The 22,101-nt window shown below is 37.5% G+C and overlaps 1 protein-coding gene across 1 annotated transcript in view; it reads right to left on the bottom strand.

Annotated features, from left to right (window-relative positions):
• Positions 1 to 20,733, bottom strand: part of LOC144329415 (doublecortin domain-containing protein 1-like) — a 68,003-nt gene extending 47,270 nt beyond the window's left edge. Inside the window, exons 1-2 of the mRNA XM_077963125.1 lie at positions 20,616 to 20,733; positions 13,245 to 13,414 (exon numbers count right to left, since the gene is read on the bottom strand). Of these exons, the coding sequence (XP_077819251.1) occupies positions 13,245 to 13,414; positions 20,616 to 20,639 (194 nt within the window). The 5' untranslated portion in view covers positions 20,640 to 20,733. The remainder of the gene's footprint in view (positions 1 to 13,244; positions 13,415 to 20,615) is intronic.
• Positions 20,734 to 22,101: the final 1,368 nt, after the last annotated feature.

Here is a 22,101-nt window from a genome sequence, read left to right as displayed (position 1 = left end):
TGGTCACCCTACTGATATTTAGGCAGGAAGAGTAGTATCTGGATGAACTATGATGGGTGAACAGGGGACCACATGACCTGGAAGAATATATTAATCTATGTAGACACCAAGTTGGTAGGATGAATAGGTATAGAATGTACTGGTATGATAAAATAAAATAAGTTTCAATATATTTGCAAATATTGAGCTCTGTGGTGATCAGGCATAGAGGATAGTCAGGTTCCATGTATTACCGTAATTGGAACTATCTTTGCACAAACCAAATCTGCTTCTTTCCAATTTGCTCATTCCTCAATAGTTATTGTATAATATAACCCCCCCGAAACACACCCCCAATTATAAATTAACATATGTTCAGTGTTGAAAGCTCAGCAGGGACTGCCCCTCCTCCAAATCTTTCACATCCACAAATGTCATTACAATCACAATTATTTCTTCCAGCCTGCCCTCTTTATGCTCACAAACAAGTAAAATGGTCAATTATTTTCTCTGAAAAAATGAATGGTAGTCACACATCAGAGGGAAAACAGATGTTTGTGTGTGTGTGTGTGTGTGTGTGTGTGTGTGTGTGTGTGAGCTCACGCAGTGGACCCAGGGGAACTACACCTCTGGAATCCAAGCAGTTATATTCTGCTGTTGTTGTTATCACATGTTTCTATCCAAGTCTGCCCTGAACTGAGTACAGTACTGGGGAGAGGAGCGGCCTTCCCTACGCTCTGAAGTTCTAACCAGGTTCAAAACTGTGGCAAACAGTGCCTTGAAAGGGTCTTTGGACTCTAGCTCTGGCAAAGGTGGGACCTCCCTTCAGACCACCTAAGCCACTCAGATTTTGATAACGGTGGTGAGTGATGGCATGTGGTAGCAGTCATTTCAAACTGGCAGTGTTTCTGCAGCAACAGCAATGGAGCTTCAAATGGTCACCAAGCTCTTCAACCTGGGGGAAGACCAGTAAACAGCCAGGGGAAAGAATCACAGATCTCATAAACAGTTCCAAGTTTCCAATAAATAGTTACTTGAAGAGCAGATTCCCATATTTTTTTAAAAAATGGAATTCCCTACTTAAAAGTAGAATAAGGTGTCTTTTTTAATGAATGTATTTTGTTCATTGTGAAATATTCTTATAAATATACTAATGATTTTAATATAATAATCCATTATTCCACCACCACAAGGCAAAAGGTTTTTATTTTTTCATATTCTAAAGTTGTAATCATGTTATATCCTCAATTCTATTGCCTTCTGACTAAATATTGTTTTTCATGGTATTCACTAAATACCATTATTCATGTTGCTCTATGCTCTGTATGGATTTTATTGGAATATAATATTTTATCAACTGTATTGATATAGCCCTCTTGTACCTAGTTATGCATAGGCTGTCTATCATTTTTGTTTGTCACACACATCTTCCCTCTCTTCTGGTAACAGCACTTGCTTTCTTTTGGGAATGCAAACTCTTCCCAACTCCACATCATCCTGATAGGGTAAAGACAAGAGATTATAGGAGATTTACCCAGTGAATAGTAAAAATAATTAAATTTAAACATATGGTTCAACTTTATAATTTATATCTGAAAGTGGGAGAAGGGGTAGTTTTTCATGTTAAAGAGTTAATATTATTGGTCCACTAAGAATAGTCTTCAGCTTTGATTTGTTTTACAACATTGATGACAGGTTTTCAGTAAATCTATTTTTTTTTTTTTTTTTTTGAGAAGGAGCATTGCCCTGTCACCCAGGCTGGAGTGCAGTGGTGCGATCTCAGCTCACTGCAACCTCTGCCTCCCAGGTTATCACATGTTTCTATCCAAGTCTGCCCTGGACTGCGTTCTGCCTCCCAGGTTCAAGCGATTCTTCTGCCTCAGCCTTCTGAGTAGCTGAGACTACAGGCACATGCAACCACACCTGGCTAATTTTTTGTATTTTTAGTAGAGACGGTGTTTCACCATGTTAGCCAGGATGGTCTCGATCTCTTGACCTCATGATCCTCCCACCTTGGCCTCCCAAAGAGCTGGGATTCCAGGCATGAGCCACTGCGCCCAGCCTCAGTAGTTCTTACAGAGTCTCAAACTCATCTTTCTTATAACAATTGATATGTGTTTCATAGCTTGTTAGGTGTTGGAGAGGATGATCACATACCCTTGCAAAGCCAACTTGTTCCACGTGGGAATTAAACCCACATAGTCAGCTTGCTAAATTGGTGCTGGAATGAAAGGTGTTAGGTTCATTCAGCTTTCAAGAAACAGAGAGGCACACTTAGGCTTCAAGTGATAAGGCTTATTATCAAGATACATAGAAAGTTACAAAAGTAAATAAAACCACTCCTGCAGGGCACAAAAATTGGAAGGCCATTCATGGCTGTCGAGGATACACTAGTGACTTAATTCTAGCAGACTCCATGCTTTTTGACTCAGCACCTCCTATCTCCTTCTGGGTCTACCTGCCTCTTCTTCATACATCATGATTGCCTGTTTACCTCTATCCTCCTCCTCTTTCCTCATGGCTTCTGCTAACTTCCTCTATGTGTCTCATTTCTATGCTAAATTACTTTCTTCAGTCTCTGTCTATATGACTTACATTCAAATTCCTCAAAGAGTTTAATTTCATCACTACCCAGGATAGGACACCCCTGTTGAGTAAAACTCTTATGTGAGGCAACCTCATGCTACTGGCAAGCCTGCATATGGGAAAGTACCTATTAATGGCCCAGCTAGAGATAGGACTGCAGGATGTACACTGGAGGTACACAGGAGGTAGGGTGATATGGGCTCTCAGTGCCTCCCAAACAGGTAAAACATAATTGGCAGGGGACTTGCATGGCCTGTCTTGTACACTAAGATGAGCAGAGACACGATATATTGATTGATTTTAAAAGTATTCACTAAAATACATCATACAATTTAAATTTCTGCCACAAGTGTTTAAATGTAACAGCTGCTGAAACAGTGCTCTGATTCTTTTGATTATTTTAATATTAGTCATTCATTTCTAATCAAAGAGGAATATAAGAATACAGTACCATGATTGCAGGCCCAGTCTCTGGACCATTTGGCTCAATAGTCTATGTCAATGCTGGCCCAAAGGGATATGGATCAAAAGGAAGGATTGTGCTCCTTGACAATCCTAAAGATGCCAATCTTGAGGGTGAAGAATTTAACACAAACTGCCAGCATGATAACCTGATCATCATAGTACAGAAATTTATTACTCCCTCAAAATCCTCCCCATTTATTACTGAGAGTCCTCAAAGTGGTATATTATAAATTTCTAAAAGTATCTCCTACATACCTATAAAAATATGTTGGTAAGAGTCACCGCTGTTTCCACTCTCTCCTCTCACGGCCTCTCTGCTGCCATGACCAGTCACAAGAACAATGAGGTCCATGCCAAGGTGCTACCTCAGAGTGTTCCCAAAGACTCTAGTGCCTGGGGCCAGAACAGTCTAGTACAGGGATGATGAAAAGAGACATCCCTCCAACCCTGTCCTATTAAGTCACCGAAACTCTGAAGCAGCTCAACTTGTGGGCAGAGCCCCAAGGAGTCTTCTTTCAACAGTCCCATCAGCTTTTGGCCCTTACTTGCCCAATTATAGGGACTCTTATCCAGGCCAGGCAAGGTATAAATCATATATCATGCCCTTCGTATTGACAGTGATAATAACAATACTAATAGCTAATGCCTACATAGCATTTATGTCAGTCACTGTTCTAAGCATTTTATATTAATTTATCATTTAATCCTCACAACAGCCCTATATTATTATTCCCCTTTTCCAGATGAGTAAACCAAGGGCTTATGGTATTTGAATTTATATCTACAGTCTTACTGTGATGGTTAATTTTATGTGTCAACTTGACTAGGCAATAGGATGTCCAGATATCTGAGGAAACATTATTTCTGGGTGTGTCTGTGAGGATGTTTCCAGAAGAGATTAGCATATGAACTGGTGGACCAAGTAAAGCAGATGGCCCTCCCCAGGGCAGGTGGGCATCATTCAATCTGTTGAGGGCCTGATTAGACCAAAAAGGCAAAGAAGTTGGAATCTGGCTTCTTCTGCCTTACTGCTTCAGCTGGGACATTAATCTTCCCTGTTCTGGTCACTCTTGTTCTCAGGCCTTCAGACTCAGATTGGAAACTACACCAATGGCCCTCTGTCTCTCAGGCCTTTGAACCACACCACTGGTTTTCCTGGGTCTCCAGCTTGTAGATGGATAATCATGAGACTTCATAGCCTCCATAATCAAGTGAGCCAATACCTTATCCTATATATATATAATATATATACAAAATATGCAGTATATGGACTAGACATGGGGGCTTATGCCTGTAATCCCAGCACTTTGGGAGGCTGAGGTGGGAGGATTGCTAAAATAGGGAGTTCAAGATCAGCCTGGGCAACATAGCGAGACCTCATCTCCAAATTACAAAAAATTTTAAAGTCAAATAAAATATTTATTTTTGAAGTATAAATTTAAAAATAAAATAAAATAAAATAAAATATTATAACCTATTGGTTCTGTTCCTCTGGAGAACCCTAATACATTTGCTATTTGTTTTCTGTTTTACCTATCTGTTCTATGCTCCTTTTCACTTCTTTGTTGTCTTTGTTTAGATTAAAAAATAATTTTCCATTATTTCATTTCCCCTTCTATTAGGTTGTATGTTATACATTTGCTTAACTTTATTTTTACTGGTTACACTAGCCATTTCAATATGAATCCTTGTCCCATTAAAGTTTAACATAATTACTTACTCATTACTTTCCAGACAATGCACAAACCTTAAAATACATTATATCTGTTTATTGTTGCTTCCTACGGCTGATGAACAATACCTTTGTTCCAATTTTCATTAATAGGTGCATCTGTCTTTCAGGGGTCCTAGCTTTATGAAGGGAGCTCAGCTCCAAAGTCTTCCTTGCTTGAGCTTGAGGTTTTGCATCCTGTTCTTCCTGTGCTTCTTGAGAACTATTAATTATATACATTTTATATTATAATTTATTTTAAGATCCACATTTTTAAGATCTACATTAAGATCTATACAGCTATCTTTTCTAAAATTCAGTAAGTTATATGATAGTTTTGCTGAATTTTGTCTTTCCCAACTGATACTAAATTTAATTTAGTGCTGTGGTTACTTTTATTTATTGGCCCATACGCAGTCTCAATGAATAGGTATAGTTCCTTTCCATGTGAATTCCTAAACCAATTGTTCTAGAAAATGGTCTTTTGTCCAAAGACAAAAACAAAAACAAAAAACAAAACAAAACCCTCACCTTCTCCTCACCTACTGTTGAGATTTTCCATAATATTCTGGAACCTGGGCTAATTTTATAACATAGATTTTCTTTTTAATATTTCTGTCAGATTGATCATCTTGTCCTGGAAGTGTGTATGTCTCTACTGCAAATTTTTCATTGCCTCTGTAAATAACTCACATATAAACAGACAAAGTAGTTCCTTTTTCAGTATGATTTCTATGCCAACCCCATATGATGGAATGTGTTTCCCCCCTGTGCATCCATACCTGCCCTGGAAGATTTGATAGCCAGAATTACTATATCTCTTTGGTTATTTCCTATCATATAAAATGCTAGCCCTTAATTACTGTAAAATATTTCAATTTATCATTGTATTACTTAATCTTTTGCCATGATATAGAAGGATTCTTTTTAAGCCTGAAGTTTAAATTCCACTGAAATGGATTAATACAAAAACGTTAATCATATTACTTCATAAGTATACTTCCTTTAAAAATCTATTTATATATCTAACCTACTACCTACCACTTACTTCTCCATCCATTATTAGTTGTACATCTATTGAAGCACAACAAAGTACCACAAAATTAGTGGCTTAAAATAACATCTATTTCTTAGCACACTATTTCTGTAGGTCCAGAGTTTGGGCAAAGCTTAGCTGGATCCTCTGTTCAGGATCTCACAAAGCTGAAATCAAGGTGTCAGCTGGGACTGCAGTCTCATCTGATGCTCAGGGTCCTCTTCCAAGCTCATTCAGGTTGTTGCCAGAATTCAGTTCTTGACTGCTATAGAACTTATATTGACTATCATCTTTTTTGAGGTCAGCAATAGCTTAGCTTTCTAGGTTGTCTGTCTATGATCTCTATCATTGAAGAGTTCATCTGATTAGGTCAGGCACACCCAGAATAATCTCCCTTTTAATTAATTTAAAGATAACTGATTGTGTCACTTAATGACATCTGCGAAAATCTTTTCTCTTTTGCCATATAATGAAACTTAATCATGATGGCGATATGTCATTGTATTTACAGGTCCTAAAGATCTTAAACATTGTAGAATTTACAACCCTCTTCATATTTCAGAGTAGCTTTAATTGTGCTTACTCTCTGAAATTTTCATTAAATCTAGTTTACAATTTTTGCTTCACAAAGCAACAACTAAGTAATCTTTAAGGTCTAAAAATACAAGAAAATATTCTTAGGAAGGACTATAGGAAAAAACAGGTAAGTAGACCATAAGAATTAAGGAGATGACTACAGATTTGATAAGAACAAATTTTCTACTCATTTCCTCTCCTTAATGGCATTAGTAAACCTTAGTGATTTTTATAGCAATTTGAAGAAAACTCCTAGTAAAATCATACTTCTTGGTCTCACATTCAACAATTTCTACCAAGTGGTGTTGCTCATTACTCCCCTGTAATATCCCTCAGCTATAACTGCACCACATTGCCTTCCATAGTTCCTATCTGCACACATTTTTACCAATAGTGTTCACTCAGCTAATCTATACCTATTACTGTACTTCTTTCAAAAAATAAATATTTAATAAATGTTAATCTCAACTCAGAATTTACATTTTCTAGAACCTCTTTCATAATAACATTAATTGTCAGGTGAAAGAGAACTATTAAATAGTTACACATATAAATTTACAATTACTGATCATGATTAGCTCTGAAGGAAAAGCCCTGGTTACTGAAGGGAAAAATTCCAGGGGTTAGAGTCATGGAAAAGGCCTCACCAAAACTGTTCAGGATGGCAGGACACATAAGAGAAGATAATCCCACCAGATCCTACTTATTCCTTATTCCAAATCATTTCCCCAGGCCCTTTGTAAAAATTGATGTCCTGTTTTGCATATTGCCATGTTTGCTTTGTTATCTGTTACATAATTTCAGATGATTTCAGATCCCACTCCGCAAGAGTAAGATCCTTGTTTTACATCTGCTATATTTCCACAGGAACTCAACCAGTGGTTGATATGCAGGAATTATTCTTTGATAATTATGACAGCATGCAAAAATGTATCAAAATGCCACTGAAAAGAAACAAACACAGATTAAGAAATAAAATAAAAGAAAGCTGAAGCCAAGAGTTATGTCAGGTAATGTTGATTATCTGTCTAAGTCATTTCCCCCATTTCTTCTTGGATAAAGTCTCGGTTATTTTTAAGAATTCATCTTCCTTATATGCCCATGGAAAGTATCCTATGATCAGCTCCAGTGGGTAAATCTTCAGTGGTCTAAAGCCAATGATGGTAATTTCATTTCCCTTGACCCTGGCAGGTTAAGTAATCTGCTTGTGACCTAATTTTGGCCAATGAGACATAATAAATCTTTTAGAGAAAGGTTATTTGCCCTCATGAAAAAGAGATGTAAGTGATCAAACATTTATCTTCTTTACTCGGACATTGCTGAGTGAACATGTGATGAGCCATCTTGCAAGCAGGAGGGGTCAAGCCAAAGGATCTAGCCAATATTCTGAGGATGGCAGAGGGAAAGACACAATGAGCCAGACTTTCTGATAACACTGCTGAACTGCTGAATTTAACCCTAAAATTGCTCTCTCTCTGAATTCTTCTTACATGAAATAACAAATGTTCCTCATTTTTAAGTCACTTTCAGTTGAATTTTGTTACTTTCCACTGATAGTGGCCTAACTTATATAGTCAGCTTTCCACTACTGCAGTAAATGTAATGGACATGTGGTGTAACGTAATTGATACTCTGAATTACTTTTGCTTTATTTTTTGCTTTATTAAACACCTTTACTAATATTGAATTAATTTCATAATAAGATAAAATATAAACTATCTGCTATTTTCTAAAAATTCTACTTTTACTTAATCAGAACATGTCACCAGAAATTTCAGCATAAGCATAAAATGACATGGAGTTTTGATTTTCCCTCTTTATGAAACACAAAACATCCTTGCTACATTTAGATTTCAATGGCATAAATTTGCATGTGGCTAATAATTCTATTCTTAGGCAGGAAATGTGGCTACTTTGACAGACCGTGGCTCCAAAACAAACATGCAGGTCTAAGTTATCACATAATTTGGATGTGAATTCAACAGCAGGATAATGAAATGACAGTTGCCAAGGATTTGTACTTGCTGTCTCTTCATACTAGTGTTGCCTGTCAAAATGTCTCTTTTTCTTATACAGAAGCCATAGAATTTTTATGGATAGCAATTACTTACAATATGAAATGAAGTACATCAAATCTAACAACCACTCTTTAGCCCTTCATTATTTGGTAGTCTCTTTGTTAAATGTAGTCAACCATTTTAATCTAAATTATTTATTTATACTGTATATCTGACAAGCATATATTTCTTGCTTTAAATTCTTATAGCATTTAAACCTTCCTGAAGAGTTTCTTTTAATATTATCATTTGTAAAACTTATCTTTATTAGAGTACCATTTTAATGGTAATTAAGCTCTCAAATTGAAATATATACAAATAAAATATAAACATAAAGTGAAATGACCATAAGTATGTTCAATAATGAACCATCAGTTTAAAATACTGGAATACAATCAATAAAAGAAATAACCCTACTTATGTTTGGTGAATGCAAGCTTTTATAAAATTTCTTAAGCACACAAAGCACAAAGATTTTATTAAACTTCATCCTGCCCTTTCTCCAACTTGCTTAAACTTCCAAAGATACAAATAACTTTCTCCAATTGCTAGATTCTCTGATAAAATACAATTTAGACATCATAGAAAATGAGTAATAAAAGTAAAAAATTCCCCACAAGTTTTACTTCCAATTCCAGAAGAAAATGCAATTCTAATTTGGCCTAAAAATGTTTATAAGGGTTTTTCCAACTGCGGAGCAATTTCAGGATATTTTATAACACATAACAAATTTTTACTTTCAACTCAATGATTGAATAATAACCAAAATGTTATGTTCAAACTACATATATACTACATAGAAGATATTCAATAAGTGTTTGTTAAGTTAAACTTGTTTACTTTTGCAGAAGAAAAACTTCTAAAGAAGAACAATTCCCAAAATTCATAAAGACACATCTGAGCATAGCATCAGGGGCATAAATCATTCCACCCAAAGGAAAAAAAAGTTTTTTTACTTGTATAAAAGTACACAGGAATAAAAATAAGGCATATGTGAAATTTAAAACTGAGGGTTTATAAATATTATATACAACTTTTCCAGAAGAAAATTTTCAAAAAGGAACAATGATCTAGTCTTTTAAGATTTTATAAAGAAAATATTATATTTATATGGAGATCTACAGAAATATTTTTAAAGGCTTGAAGGAAAAAATCTGGAAAAAGATTATGAACTGGAGAAAGTATAATTTGTTGGGTAGTAGCATGAGTCTAAAACAGTAAAGGTGTTAGCATGCTTCATTTACTATTGTTTCCTCTCATTCCCGTCTGCCACTCATTCCATGGTGGGAATCGACAGTTCATTTTTGGAATGATGAAGTTGCTAAACTTAAACTGTCCATAGAAAAGGCAATGGTTCTAAATGTTTATATTTCAAAAACGATCTAAGATTCATTCCAAGTAAAAAGTACCCAAGATAAATGACTTAAACAGTGACTGAATAGATTAGGTGTCTGTTAGTATCCTTGAAAGCAAGATTTGCTTGTGAAAAAGTAGCCTTGATAATGTACAACAACAACAAAAATGGTTAGTATTTACTTTTTAAAAACTGATTTCAGTTCTCATTTAATTTACTAAAAGTAATTTTCCTCCTCAGGGAATTGTAAGAGTTGGTAATGCTTTATATTTCTGATAAATGCTGTAGTGTTAGATCCATTTGAGTTCATACCATACCTTCTTTACTACTACTGAGCTGCCAGCAGGATAAAAAATACTATAACTTCTCATTATAAAAATCATTAAATCACATCCCTTAGATGATCATTGGCTGAAAATCATTAAAACAACATATTTTACATGTGAGATGGAAAAATTCACTAATCGTTTACAACATTCTCCTAATGCAAAAATGGAATCGTAATTTGGAGATCTTCCACTTCAGCATTTGGAGCGCTGGATATGAACATGGTGAAACTATGCCTGGATACCTGCTACTAAAAAATAACTGATTTTGTCATCCATGTCTCCAAGTCATCCATGTCTCCAAGACTATTTCCCGATTCTGGGTCACCTGGGAATGCATCAGACTACAGCTGAGCAGGAAAAGTTTACTATTGTGCTACTTTCCTGGAAGGAGCCACAGAAATGAGGCAATATTTTTTTTATTCACATGACCTCCAAATGGTGAGTCAAAAATGAGAAGATGAAACCTCTGACATAATAAGCTGAAAACATTTATAATGTTGGTGTTAGTTTTCTTGTGAGGGGGCATGTCCTGGCACAGAGGTTTTCACTCTGTTATAAGCAAATGCAGCATGGAGTGACAGCAGAGGAAACACATGGAAAGGAAGAACAGAGGGAAGGAGAGTGATAATGTAAATATAACGAAAAGCAAACTGATGGCATCAGATAATAACAAGAAAATAAAGTGGTCACTGTATGGCTACGTTGAATGGACTTAATATATATACATATATATGTAGGCATATTTTGTAAAAAGTACAATGTATTAATTAATGAAGAAAGCACAATCTCTGTAATACAAGTAGGAAAAATAAATTGACTATATTTTAATGATTACTTCTCATAAAAAGACCACAAAGATGGTAGAAGAAAGGTGGCAAGGAAAACAAGAATGAGACAAAAGAAGTTTTAACCTCAATCAGGAGGTAAATGTCCTTACTCATAGAGAAAATTGCCTCTCTCTGATAATCATATTAATACCAATGACTCTTAAATTACCATTAGCCTTTATGAACTTGACCCCTTTCAGGTTGAAACTCATCATTTTCTTTTTCATGAAGGTAAAAGACCTCTGAGCATTGTCTACAGCTTTCCATTTGATTGCCAAGAAGAGGGTTACTTCATTTTCTTGGTTTATCATAATCAAAGTTGATGGTAACAGGCAATAGTGACAGAAAAGAAGTTAGGATTCAAACAAAGAAACAAAAGAAGTACAATGAAACAGAAACTATAAAAAACAGGCAGTAGGAAAGTGTCACATGAGAAGAAAGACTGACATATAATGAAAAGGACAAATAAAGCCAGTGTTAAACTGACTAACAAAGAAAGCAAATAGGAAAAAAGCAGGAACAGACTGAGTAAGTGAAAACACATTTAGCTTTACCAGAAAAAAATAAAGTAGCTAAAAATGCACAAAAGTAGTTAGAATAAAAAGTGAATGTATCACCATTTTGAAGTAGCAAATTGGAAATAAATAAATATTAAAGGCAATAAAAATATGTGCAAGTACACATGATATTAGAATTGGCATTTGTATAAAGGAACATTTAATCCTATTTAGAATTCTTTTTCTAATAAGTCATGAGTGACTTATGTCCCTAAAATAACACACCGGGTATTCATTTTTTTTTAAGTTGCATTGTATAAAGGATCTCATACACTACTAATATGCATTTATAGCTGAGAGGAATAAAGCAAAACAAATTAGCTGAAAGTCAAGGTTTCACTTTCATCTTAACCTAGTGACACACACACACAAATAAGCAAACACTCAAACTGATCTAGGAAATAAATATGATCTAGGATTTCCATAAGAAGATTAACATAATCCTTAATTTATAATGTATTGATTTTCTTACAGTCTCAGTTTTCTACTTAACATAAAGACTATGGCATCACACTTAGCCAGCCAATAGTTTATCAATGTATGACAAATACCTTTTAGTTCTTTCACTTTCTAACAGAGAAAAGCACAGGAAGAATACCCCTGTCTCCTCTGCTTTATATTTCTGATAAATGCTGTAGTGTTAGATCCATCTGAATTCATATCATACCTTCTTTACTACTACTTACTAGTTGTGTGAGCTTAGTGAAGTTAATCAACCTCTCTCTGCCTTTGTTACCTCATAGGTAAAACAAAGGTAATGAGACTACCGTCTGTCTTATATTCCTCCTAGTGGTTTTTTTTTGTTTGTTTTGGTTTGTTTTGGTTTGTTTTTTAGACAGAGTTTCACTCTTTTTGCCCAGGCTGGAGTGCAATGGCGTGATCTTGGCTGACCGCAACCTCCAACTCCTGGGTTCAAGAGATTCTCCTGCCTCAGCCTCCCAAGTAACTGGGATTATGAGCATACGCCACCAAGCCCTGCTATTTTTTTGTATTTTTAGTAGAGACGGGGTTTCACCATGTTGGTCAGGCTGGTCTCAAACTCCCGACCTCAGGTGATCTGCCCACCTTGGCCTCCCAAAGTGCTGGGATTACAGGCGTGAACAACCGCACCCGGCCTCTAGAATTGTTTTCAGAACAAAATTGATATAATGCAGGTTAAGTGCTAAGCATAGTGACTGGCACTTAACAAGTACTACCTGCCATTATCGTTATTATCATTATGCTACCTGTTCAAGTCAGATCCCAGAGATAATTTACGTTTATTGCATCATGTACATTTTTTCTTCCCATAAAGTAGAAAAAAGGAAGGGCTCTACTCTAAGCAACAACCTCCATAACTCAACACATCTCAAAGTTACTTATTTATATCACCTGTACTCAATTTTTTTTTTTTTTTGAGACAGAGTCTCACTCTGTCGCCCAGGCTAGAGTCAAGTGGCATGATCTCACCTCACTGCAACCTCCACTTCCTAGGATCAAGCGATTCTCCTGCCTCTGCCTCCCCAGTAACTGAGATTACAGGTGCTCGTGATCATGTGTGGCTAATTTTTTTGTATTTTTAGTAGAGATGGGGTTTCACCATGTTGGCCAGGCTGGTCTCGAACTCCTGACCTCAAGTAATCCACCTGCCTAGGCCTCCCAAAGTGCTGGGATTACAGGCATGAGCCACCTTGCCCAGCCAAGACTGATTGAACATTTAAACTATTTTCTAGAAACACTTTGATCCTCTTCAGTATTTAGTTTAAGCTGCTTAAATAATGTTCTTACCTTGGTAAATCGTTCAAAATATATTTGTAAATTGGGTTTACAGTATTCCCATCCAAGGTGTCTTCAGGACAACTTTGCTGTAATACTTCCATTGTTTTAGTCAAGGGGGATAAGGAAGACTGAAATAGTGCTTCTCTGTGATCTTCTGCTCCTATTTTTGTCATTTTCAGCTAAAAATGATAAAGAATGTTATTTAATTTTAAATGTAAAAGTCTACTAGATTACAAGTAGAGGCTGGGTATTAACTACAACTTACTTGTCATCATGTTATTCTAGACCATATAGCAATTATTAAATGTGAAATTCCCTTAGAAATTAACAGATGAGAGCCTAAAGAAAGAAAAAAAAAATATGAATCTAAGTCTATAATTGGTATAATACTGTTTAAGAATGAAAAAAATGGGCCGGGCACGGTGGCTCACACCTGTAATCCCAGCATTTTGGGAGGCCGAGGCGGGCGGATCACGAGGTTAGGAGATAGAGACCATCCTGGATAACACGGTGAAACCCTGTCTCTACTAAAAATACAAAAAAAAAAAAAAAAAATTAGCCAGGTGCGGTAGTGGGTGCCTGTAGTCCCAGCTACTCAGGAGGCTGAGGCAGAAGAATGGCGTGAACCCAGGAGGTGGAACTTGCAGGGATCGTGCCACTGCACTCCAGCCTGGTCAACAGAGTGAGACTCTGTCTCAAAAAAAAAAAAAAAAAAAAAAAGAAAAGAAAAAAAATGCTGGTTTGTTGCAAAGCATTTTAATTTTTGCTATTTTCTGAAAAACTGCTTATATAAGCAAAATTGTATGTGAAATATGTTACTGAAAAAGCACACCACAAGGCTTTTCTTTTCTTTCTTTTTTTTTTTTTTTTTCATCTGTCCTTCATCCCTCTTTTTCAGAACTGATTCTGATGGGTCTGTCAATTATGTGGCCTTGCCTTCAAGGCGTGGAAATGAATATCTACAAGGCTAGCCAATCAAAATGCCCTATTCTTCCACATACAGAGATGGGTAAATCAGAGTCCTGATGAAGAAAGCAAGCAGAGCACCATTCTCCTGGATTGCTAGCTTTAAGAAAAATGCAAACCTCCCCCATTGAGATGAAGCCGAAAGATATGAAAGCAGACATAAGAGGTGGAAAGAGACAGAAGGTGAGATTCCTGGTGATGACATTTGAATCCCTAAAACCAGCTATTAAAAACAACCACCTATTTAGTTTCCTATGTACATGAGCCAACAATTTTCTTTCTTTGCTTAAGCTAGTTTGAGTTGGGATTTTCTATTTTTTTTTTTTTTATTATTATACTTTAAGTTCCAGGGTACACATGCACAATGTGTGGGTTTGTTACATACATATACATGTGCCATGTTGGTTTGCTGTACCCATTAACTTGTCATTTACATTGGGTATTTTTCCTAATGCTATCCCACCCCCTGTCCCACACCCCATGACAGGCCCTGGGGTGTGATGTTCCCTGCCCTGTGTCCAAGTGTTTTCATTGTTCAATTCCCACCTATGAGTGAGAACATGCGGTGTTTGGTTTTCTGTCCTTGTGAGAGTTTGCTCAGAATGATGGTTTCCAGCTTCATTCATATCCCTGCAAAGGACATGAACTCATCCTTTTTTATGGCTGCATAGTATTCCATGGTGTATATGTGCCACATTTTCTTAATCCAGTATATCACTGATGGACATTTGGGTTGGTCCCAAGTCTTTGCTATTGTGAATAGTGCCACAATAAACATACGTATGCATTTGTCTTTATAGCAGCATGATTTATAATTCTTATAACCAGTAACAGGATCGCTGGGTCAAATGGTATTTCTAGTTCTAGATCCTTGAGGAATTGCCACACTGTCTTCCACAATGGTTGAACCAGTTTACACTCCCACCAGCAGTGTAAAAGCATTCCTGTTTCTCCACATCCTCTCCAGCACCTGTTGTTTCCTGACTTTTTAATGATTGCCATTCTAACTGGTGTGAGATGGTATCTCATTGTGGTTTTGATTTGCATTTCTCTGATAACCAGTGATGATAAGCATTTTTTCATGTGTCTGTTGACTGTATAAATGTCTTCTTTTGAGAGGTGTCTGCTCATATTCTATGCCCACTTTTGGTGGGGTTGTTTCATTCTTATAAATTTGTTTAAGTTCTTTGTAGATTCTGGATATTAGCCCTTTGTCAGATGGGTAGATTGCAAAAATTTTCTCCCATTCTGTAGGTTGCCTGTTCACTCTGATGGTAGCTTTTTTTTTTTTTTTTTTTTTTTTTTTTTTTGTTGTGCAGAAGTTCTTTAGTTTACTTAGATCCCACTTGTCAATTTTGACTTTTGTTGCCATTGCTTTTCGTGTTTTAGTCATGAAGTACTTGCCCATGCCTATGTCCTGAATGGTATTGCCTAGGTTTTCTTCTAGGGTTTTATGGTTTTAGGTCTAACATTTAAGTCTCTAATCCATCCTGAATTAATTTTTCTATAAGGTGCAAGAAAGGGTTCCAGTTTCAGCTTTCTACATGTGGCTAGCCAGTTTCCCCAATACCATTTATTAAATAGGGAATCCTTTCCCCATTTCTTGTTTTTGTCAGATTTGTCAAAGAGCAGATGGCTGTAGATGTATGGTGTTATTTCTGAGGCCTCTGTTCTGTTCCATTGGTCTATATCTCTGTTTTGGTACCAGTACCATGCTGTTTTGGTTACTGTAGCCTTGTAGTATAGTTTGAAGTCAGGTAGCATGATGCCTCCAGCTTTGTTCTTTTGGCTTAGGATTGTCTAGGCAATGCGGGCTCTTTTTTGGTTCCATATGAACTTTAAAGTAGTTTTTTCCAATTTTGTGAAGAAAGTCATTGGTAGCTTGATGGGGATGGCATTGAATCTATAAATTACCTTGGGCAGTATGGCCATTTTCACAATATTGATTCTTCCTATCCATGAGCATGGAATGTTCTTCCATTTGTTTGTGTCCTCTTTTATTTCATTGAGCAGTGGTTTGTAGTTCACCTTTAAGAGGTCCTTCACATCTCTTGTAAGTTGAATTCCTAGGTATTTTATTCTCTTTGTAGCAATTGTGAAGGGGAGTTCACTCATGATTTGGTTCTCTGTTTGTCTGTTATTGGTGTATAAAAATGCTTGTGATTTTTGCACATTGATTTTCTATGCTGAAACTTTGCTGAAGTTGCTTATCAGCTTAAGGAGATTTTGGGCTGAGATGATGGGGTTTTCTAAATATGCAATCATGTCATCTGCAAACAGGGACAATTTGACTTCCTCTTTTCCTAACTGAATACCCTTTATTTCTTTCTCTTGCCTGATTGCCCTGGCCAGAATTTCTAACACTTTGTTGAATATGAGTTGTGAGAGAGAGCATCCCTCTCTTGTGCCAGTTTTCAAAGGGAATGCTTCCAGTTTTTGCCCATTCAGTATAACATTGGCTGTGGGTTTGTCATAAATAGCACTTATTATTTTGAGATACATTCCATCAATACCTAGTTTATTGAGAATTTTTAGCACAAAGGGCTGCTGAATTTTGTCAAAGGCCTTTTCTGCATCTATTGAGATAATCATGTGATTTTTGTTGTTGGTTCACTTTATATGATGGATTACGTTTATTGATTTGCATATGTTGAACCAGCCTTGCATTCCAGGAATGAAGCCGAGTGATCATGGTGGATAAGCTTTTTGATGTGCTACTGGATTTGGTTTGCCAGTATGTTATTGAGGATTTTCGTATCTATGTTCATCAGGGATATTTGTCTAAAATTCTCTTTTTTTGTTGTGTCTCTGTCAGATTTTGGTTTCAGGATGACGCTGGCCTCATAAAATGAGTTAGGGAGGATTCCCTCTTTTTCGTTCGATTGGAATAGTTTCAGAAGGAATGGTACCAGCTCCTCTTTGTACCTCTGGTAGAATTTGTCTGTGAATCCGTCTGGTCCTGAACTTTTTTTGGTTGGTGGACTATTAATTGTTGCCTTAATTTCAGAGCCTGCTATTGGTCTATTCAGAGATTCAACTTCTTCCTAGTTTAGTCTTGGGAGGGCGAATGTGTCTAGGAATTTATCCATTTCTTCTTCTAGATTTTCTAGTTTATTTGCATAGAGGTGTTTATAGTATTCTCTGATGATAGTTTGTATTTCTGTGGGATCGGTGGTGATACCCCCTTTATCATTTTTTTATTGCATCTATTTGATTCTTCTCTCTTTTCTTCGTTATTATTGTTGAGAGGTGTCTGCTCATATTCTAGAAGCCTATCAATTTGGTTGATCTTTTCAAAAAAACAGCTCCTGGATTCACTGAATTTTTGAAGGTTTTTTTGTGTCTCTATCTCCAGATCTACTCTGATATTAGTTATTTCTTGCCTTCTGCTAGCTTTTGAATTTGTTTGCTCTTGCTTCTCTAGTTCTTTTAATTGTGATGTTAGGGTGTTGATTTTAGATCTTTCCTGCTTTCTCTTGTGGGCATTTAGTGCTATAAATTTCCCTCTACACACTGCTTTAAATGTATCCCAGAAATTCTGGTACGTTGTGTCTTTGTTCTTGTTGGTTTCAAACAACATCTTTATTTCTGCCTTCATTTCATTATGTACCCAGTAGTCATTCAGGAGCAGGTTGTTCAGTTTCCATGTAATTGTGTGGTTTTGAGTGAGTTTCTTAATCCAGAGTTTTAATTTGATTGCACTGTGGTCTGAGAGACTGTTGTGATTTCTGTTCTTTTACATTTGCTGAGGAGGAGGAGTGCTTTTTACTTCCAACTATGTGGTCAATTTTGGAGTAAGTCCGATGTGGTGCTGAGAAGAATGTATATTCTGTTGATTTGGGGTGGAGAGTTCTGTAGATGTCTATTAGGTCTGCTTGGTGCAGAGCTGAGTTCAAATCCTGGATATCCTTTTTAACCTTCTGTCTCATTGATCTGTCTAATATTGACAGTGGGGTGTTAAAGTCTCCCATTATTATTGTGTGGGAGTCTAAGTCTCTTTGTAAGTCTCTAAGGACTTGCTTTATGAATCTCGGTGCTTCTGTACTGGGTGCACATATATTTAGGATAGTTAGGTCTTCTTGTTGAATTGATCCCTTTACCATTGTGTAATGGCCTTCTTTGTCTCTTTTGATCTTTGTTGGTTTAAACTGTTTTATCAGAGACAAGGATTGCAACCCCTGCTTTTTTTGGCTTTCCATTTGCTTGGTAGATCTTCCTCAATCCCTTTATTTTGAGCCTATGTGTGTCTCTGCATGTGAGATGGGTCTCCTGAATACAGCACACTGATGGGTCTTGACTCTTTATCCAATTTCCCAGTCTGTGTCTTTTAACTGGGGCATTTAGTCCATTTACATTTAAGGTTAATATTTTTATGTGTGAATTTGATCCTATCATTATGATGTTAGCTGGTTATTTTGCCCGTTAGTTGATGCAGTTTCTTCCTAGCATCGACGAATCTTTACAGTTTGGGGTTTTTGCAGTGGCTGGTACTGGTTGTTTTTTTTTTCCATGTTTAGTGCTTCCTTCAGGAGCTCTTGTAAGGCAGGCCTGATGGTGACAAAATCTCTCAGCATTCGCTTGACTGTAAAGGATTTTATTTCTCCTTCATTTACGAAGCTTAGTTTGGCTGGATATGAAATTTTGGGTTGAAAATTCTTTTCTTCAAGAATGTTGAATATTGGCCCCCACTCTCTTCTGGTTTGTAGAGTTTCTGCCAAGAGATCTGCTGTTAGTCTGATGGGCTTCCCTTTGTGGGTAACCTTTCTCTCTGGCTGCCCTTAACATTTTTTCCTTCATTTCAACCTTGGTGGATCTGACAATTATGTGTCTTGGGGTTGCTCTTCTTGAAGAGTATCCTGGTGGTGATCTCCGTATTTCCTTAATTTGAATGTTGGCCTGCCTTGCTAGGTTGGGGAAGTTGTCCTGGATAATATCCTGAAGAGTGTTTTGCAACTTGGTTCCATTCTCCCTGTCACTTTCAGGTACACCAATCAAACATAGATTTGGTCTTTTCACATAGTCCCATATTTCTTGGAGGTTTTGTTCTTTTCTTTTTACTCTTTTTTCTCTAAACTTCTCTTCTCACTTTATTTCATTAATTTGATCTTCAATGACCGATACCCTTTCTTCCACTTGATCGAATCGGCTACTGAAGCTTGTGCACGCGTCACATAGTTCCCGTGCCATGGTTTTCAGCTCCATCAGGTCATTTAAGGTTTCTCTACACTTTATTCTAGTTAGCCATTCATTTAATCTTTTTTCAAGGTTTTTAGCTTCCTTGCAATGGGTTCGAACCTCCTCCTTTAGCTCAGAGAAGTTTGTTATTACCGACCTTCTGAAGCCTACTTCTGTCAGCTTGTCAAAGTCATTCTCTGTCCAGCTTTGTTCCATTGCTGGTGAGGAGCTGCAATTCTCTGGAGGAGAAGAGGTGCTCTGGTTTTTAGATTTTTCAGCTTTTCTGCTCTGGGTTCTCTCCATCTTTGTAGTTTTATCTACCTTTGGTCTTTGATGTTGGTGACCTACAGATGGGGTTTTGGTGTGGATGTCCTTTTTGTCGATGTTGATGCTATTCCTTTCTATTTGTTAGTTTTCCTTCTAACAGTCAGGTCCCTCAACTGAAGGTCTGTTGGAGGTTGCTGGAGGTCCACTCCAGACCCTGTTTGCCTGGGTATCACCAGTGGAGGCTGCAGAACAGCAAATATTGCAGAATAGCGAAAACTGCTGCCTGATCCTTCCTCTGGAAACTTCATCCCAGAGGGGCACCCACCTGTATGAGGTGGCAGTCAGCCCCTACTGGGAGGTGTCTCCCAGTTAGGGTACACGGGGGTCAGGGACCCACTGAGGAGGCAGTCTGTCTGTTCTCCGAGCTCAAACACCATGCTGGGAGAACCATTGCTCTCTTCAGAGCTGTCAGACAGGGACGTTTAAGACTGCAGAAGCTTCTGCTGCCTTGTGTTCAGCTATGCCCTGCCCCGAGGTGGGGTCTAGAGGCAGTAGGCCTTGCTGAGCTGTGGTGGACTCTGCCTAGTTTGAGTTTCCCAGCTGCTTTGTTTACCTACCCAAGCCTCAGCAATGGCGGATGCTCCTCCCCCTGCCAGGCTACTGCCTCACAGGCCAACCTCAGACTGCTGCACTAGTAGTGTGCAAGGCTCCATGGGCATGGGACCCACTGAGCCAGGTGCGGGATATAATCTCCTGGTGTGTCGTTTACTAAGACCATTGGAAAAGCACAGTATTTGGGCTGGAGTGTCCTGTTTTTCCAGGTACCATCTGTCATGGCTTCCCTTGGCTAGGAAAGGGAAATCCCCCAACCCCTTGCACTTCCTGGGTGAAGTGATGCCCTGCCCTGCTTCAGCTCACCCTCCGTGGGCTGCACCTAGTGTCCAACCAGTTCTAATGAGATGAACTAGGTACCTTAGGTGGAAATGCAGAAATCATCCGTCTTCTGTGTCAGTCACACTAGGAACTGCAGGCTGGAGCTGTTCCTATTTGGCCATCTTGGAATGGAATCTGGGATTTTCTTATTTGCAATCTAGAAATATTGAGTAACACACACAGACAATCTAATTTGACCAAAAGACCAAAACAATATGCCCATAAGAAATCATGTCAAAGAATCTTATTTACAGCAGCAGTCCCCAACCTTTTTGATACCAGGGACTGGTCTCATGGAAAACAATTTTTCTATAGACCCAAGGGTTGGAGACCTGTACCTGCAGGTTGGGGACCCTTGATCTATAGGATCCTTTCCAGGGTGTAATCATGGTCTCACAATACTGATGAAAATAGTTATAAAATCTCATCTCTGAAGTAGCCCACTAAGACAATGAAGAGGAGTCCCAAATTAAGATTACATGCCAGGCCTAAGGAAAATACATTACTTTTAAGGTAAATAAAATTACTTTTACTTTTTTAGTTTTGTTCTGAAATAAATGCTTTCATTCATTCACACATTATTCATCGATCACCTACAATGTATCTGACATTATTCTAGGCACTTAAAATCAGTGAACGAAGCAGAAAAAGAACCATTGTGCCCTATGCAGTACTTTCAAGTGGGAACAGATAATAAACAATAAACATCATAAATAAGCAAATTGTACAGATGTTAATAGGTAATAAATGCTACAGGGGAAAACTGATGAGGCAAAGGTAAATTGGCAATATGTGGGAGTGGAGGGAATTGTAACTTTAAATAGGGTTGTCAGCATAGGCCTCATAGAGCTGGTAGCATCTGGGCAAAGACATAAAAGAGGCAAGAAAGTTAGTCATGCAGATACCCAGGGAGACCCAGGAGGGTGTCTTAGGGCAGGCATCCAGAAGGTCCTAAGGTGGGATATATCTGGCAAGTGTGAAGAACAGCAAAAGTAGATGAATAGATGAACAAGGGAGAATGTAGTTGGGATGAGGTTAGAAAGGGAATGGAAGAGATGAACACAACACTGGACCTTGCAGGGCATTGTTAGGGCTTTGCAAGAACTAGTAAGCTCACAGAGTGTTTAGCAATATGATTTTTTTAAAAAAGATAATTTTTAATTCTTTGTTAAGAATGCACCAAATGCATTGAAATTGTATTGCAATGTCCTAATGTGTCCATATGTTAGTATTTTCTAATACTTACATAAACTTTGTGGCAGAGACTGCCAATTGTCTGCCAATATCCATTCCTTGTTCCTTTTACAAAACTAGAATCCCTGATTTTATTTGAGACATATGGTTTCCTAAAATAAAGACTGTATTTTCCAGTTTTCCTTGCAGCTGGGTAGGGCCATATGAACATGTTCTGGCCAATGACATGTTAGTGGAGATGGTCCATGAAAGTGAGTGTACCCTTCTTTATCCTTCCTTCTACTACCTAGAATGAAAACAATGGCTAGTCCTGGATTGGTCTTTAACTTTG

Source organism: Macaca mulatta, chromosome 14 (assembly GCF_049350105.2).
Source record: "Macaca mulatta isolate MMU2019108-1 chromosome 14, T2T-MMU8v2.0, whole genome shotgun sequence".
Classification (NCBI taxonomy): Eukaryota; Metazoa; Chordata; class Mammalia; order Primates; family Cercopithecidae; genus Macaca; species Macaca mulatta.
This window is presented reverse-complemented; position numbering and strand designations above follow the sequence as displayed.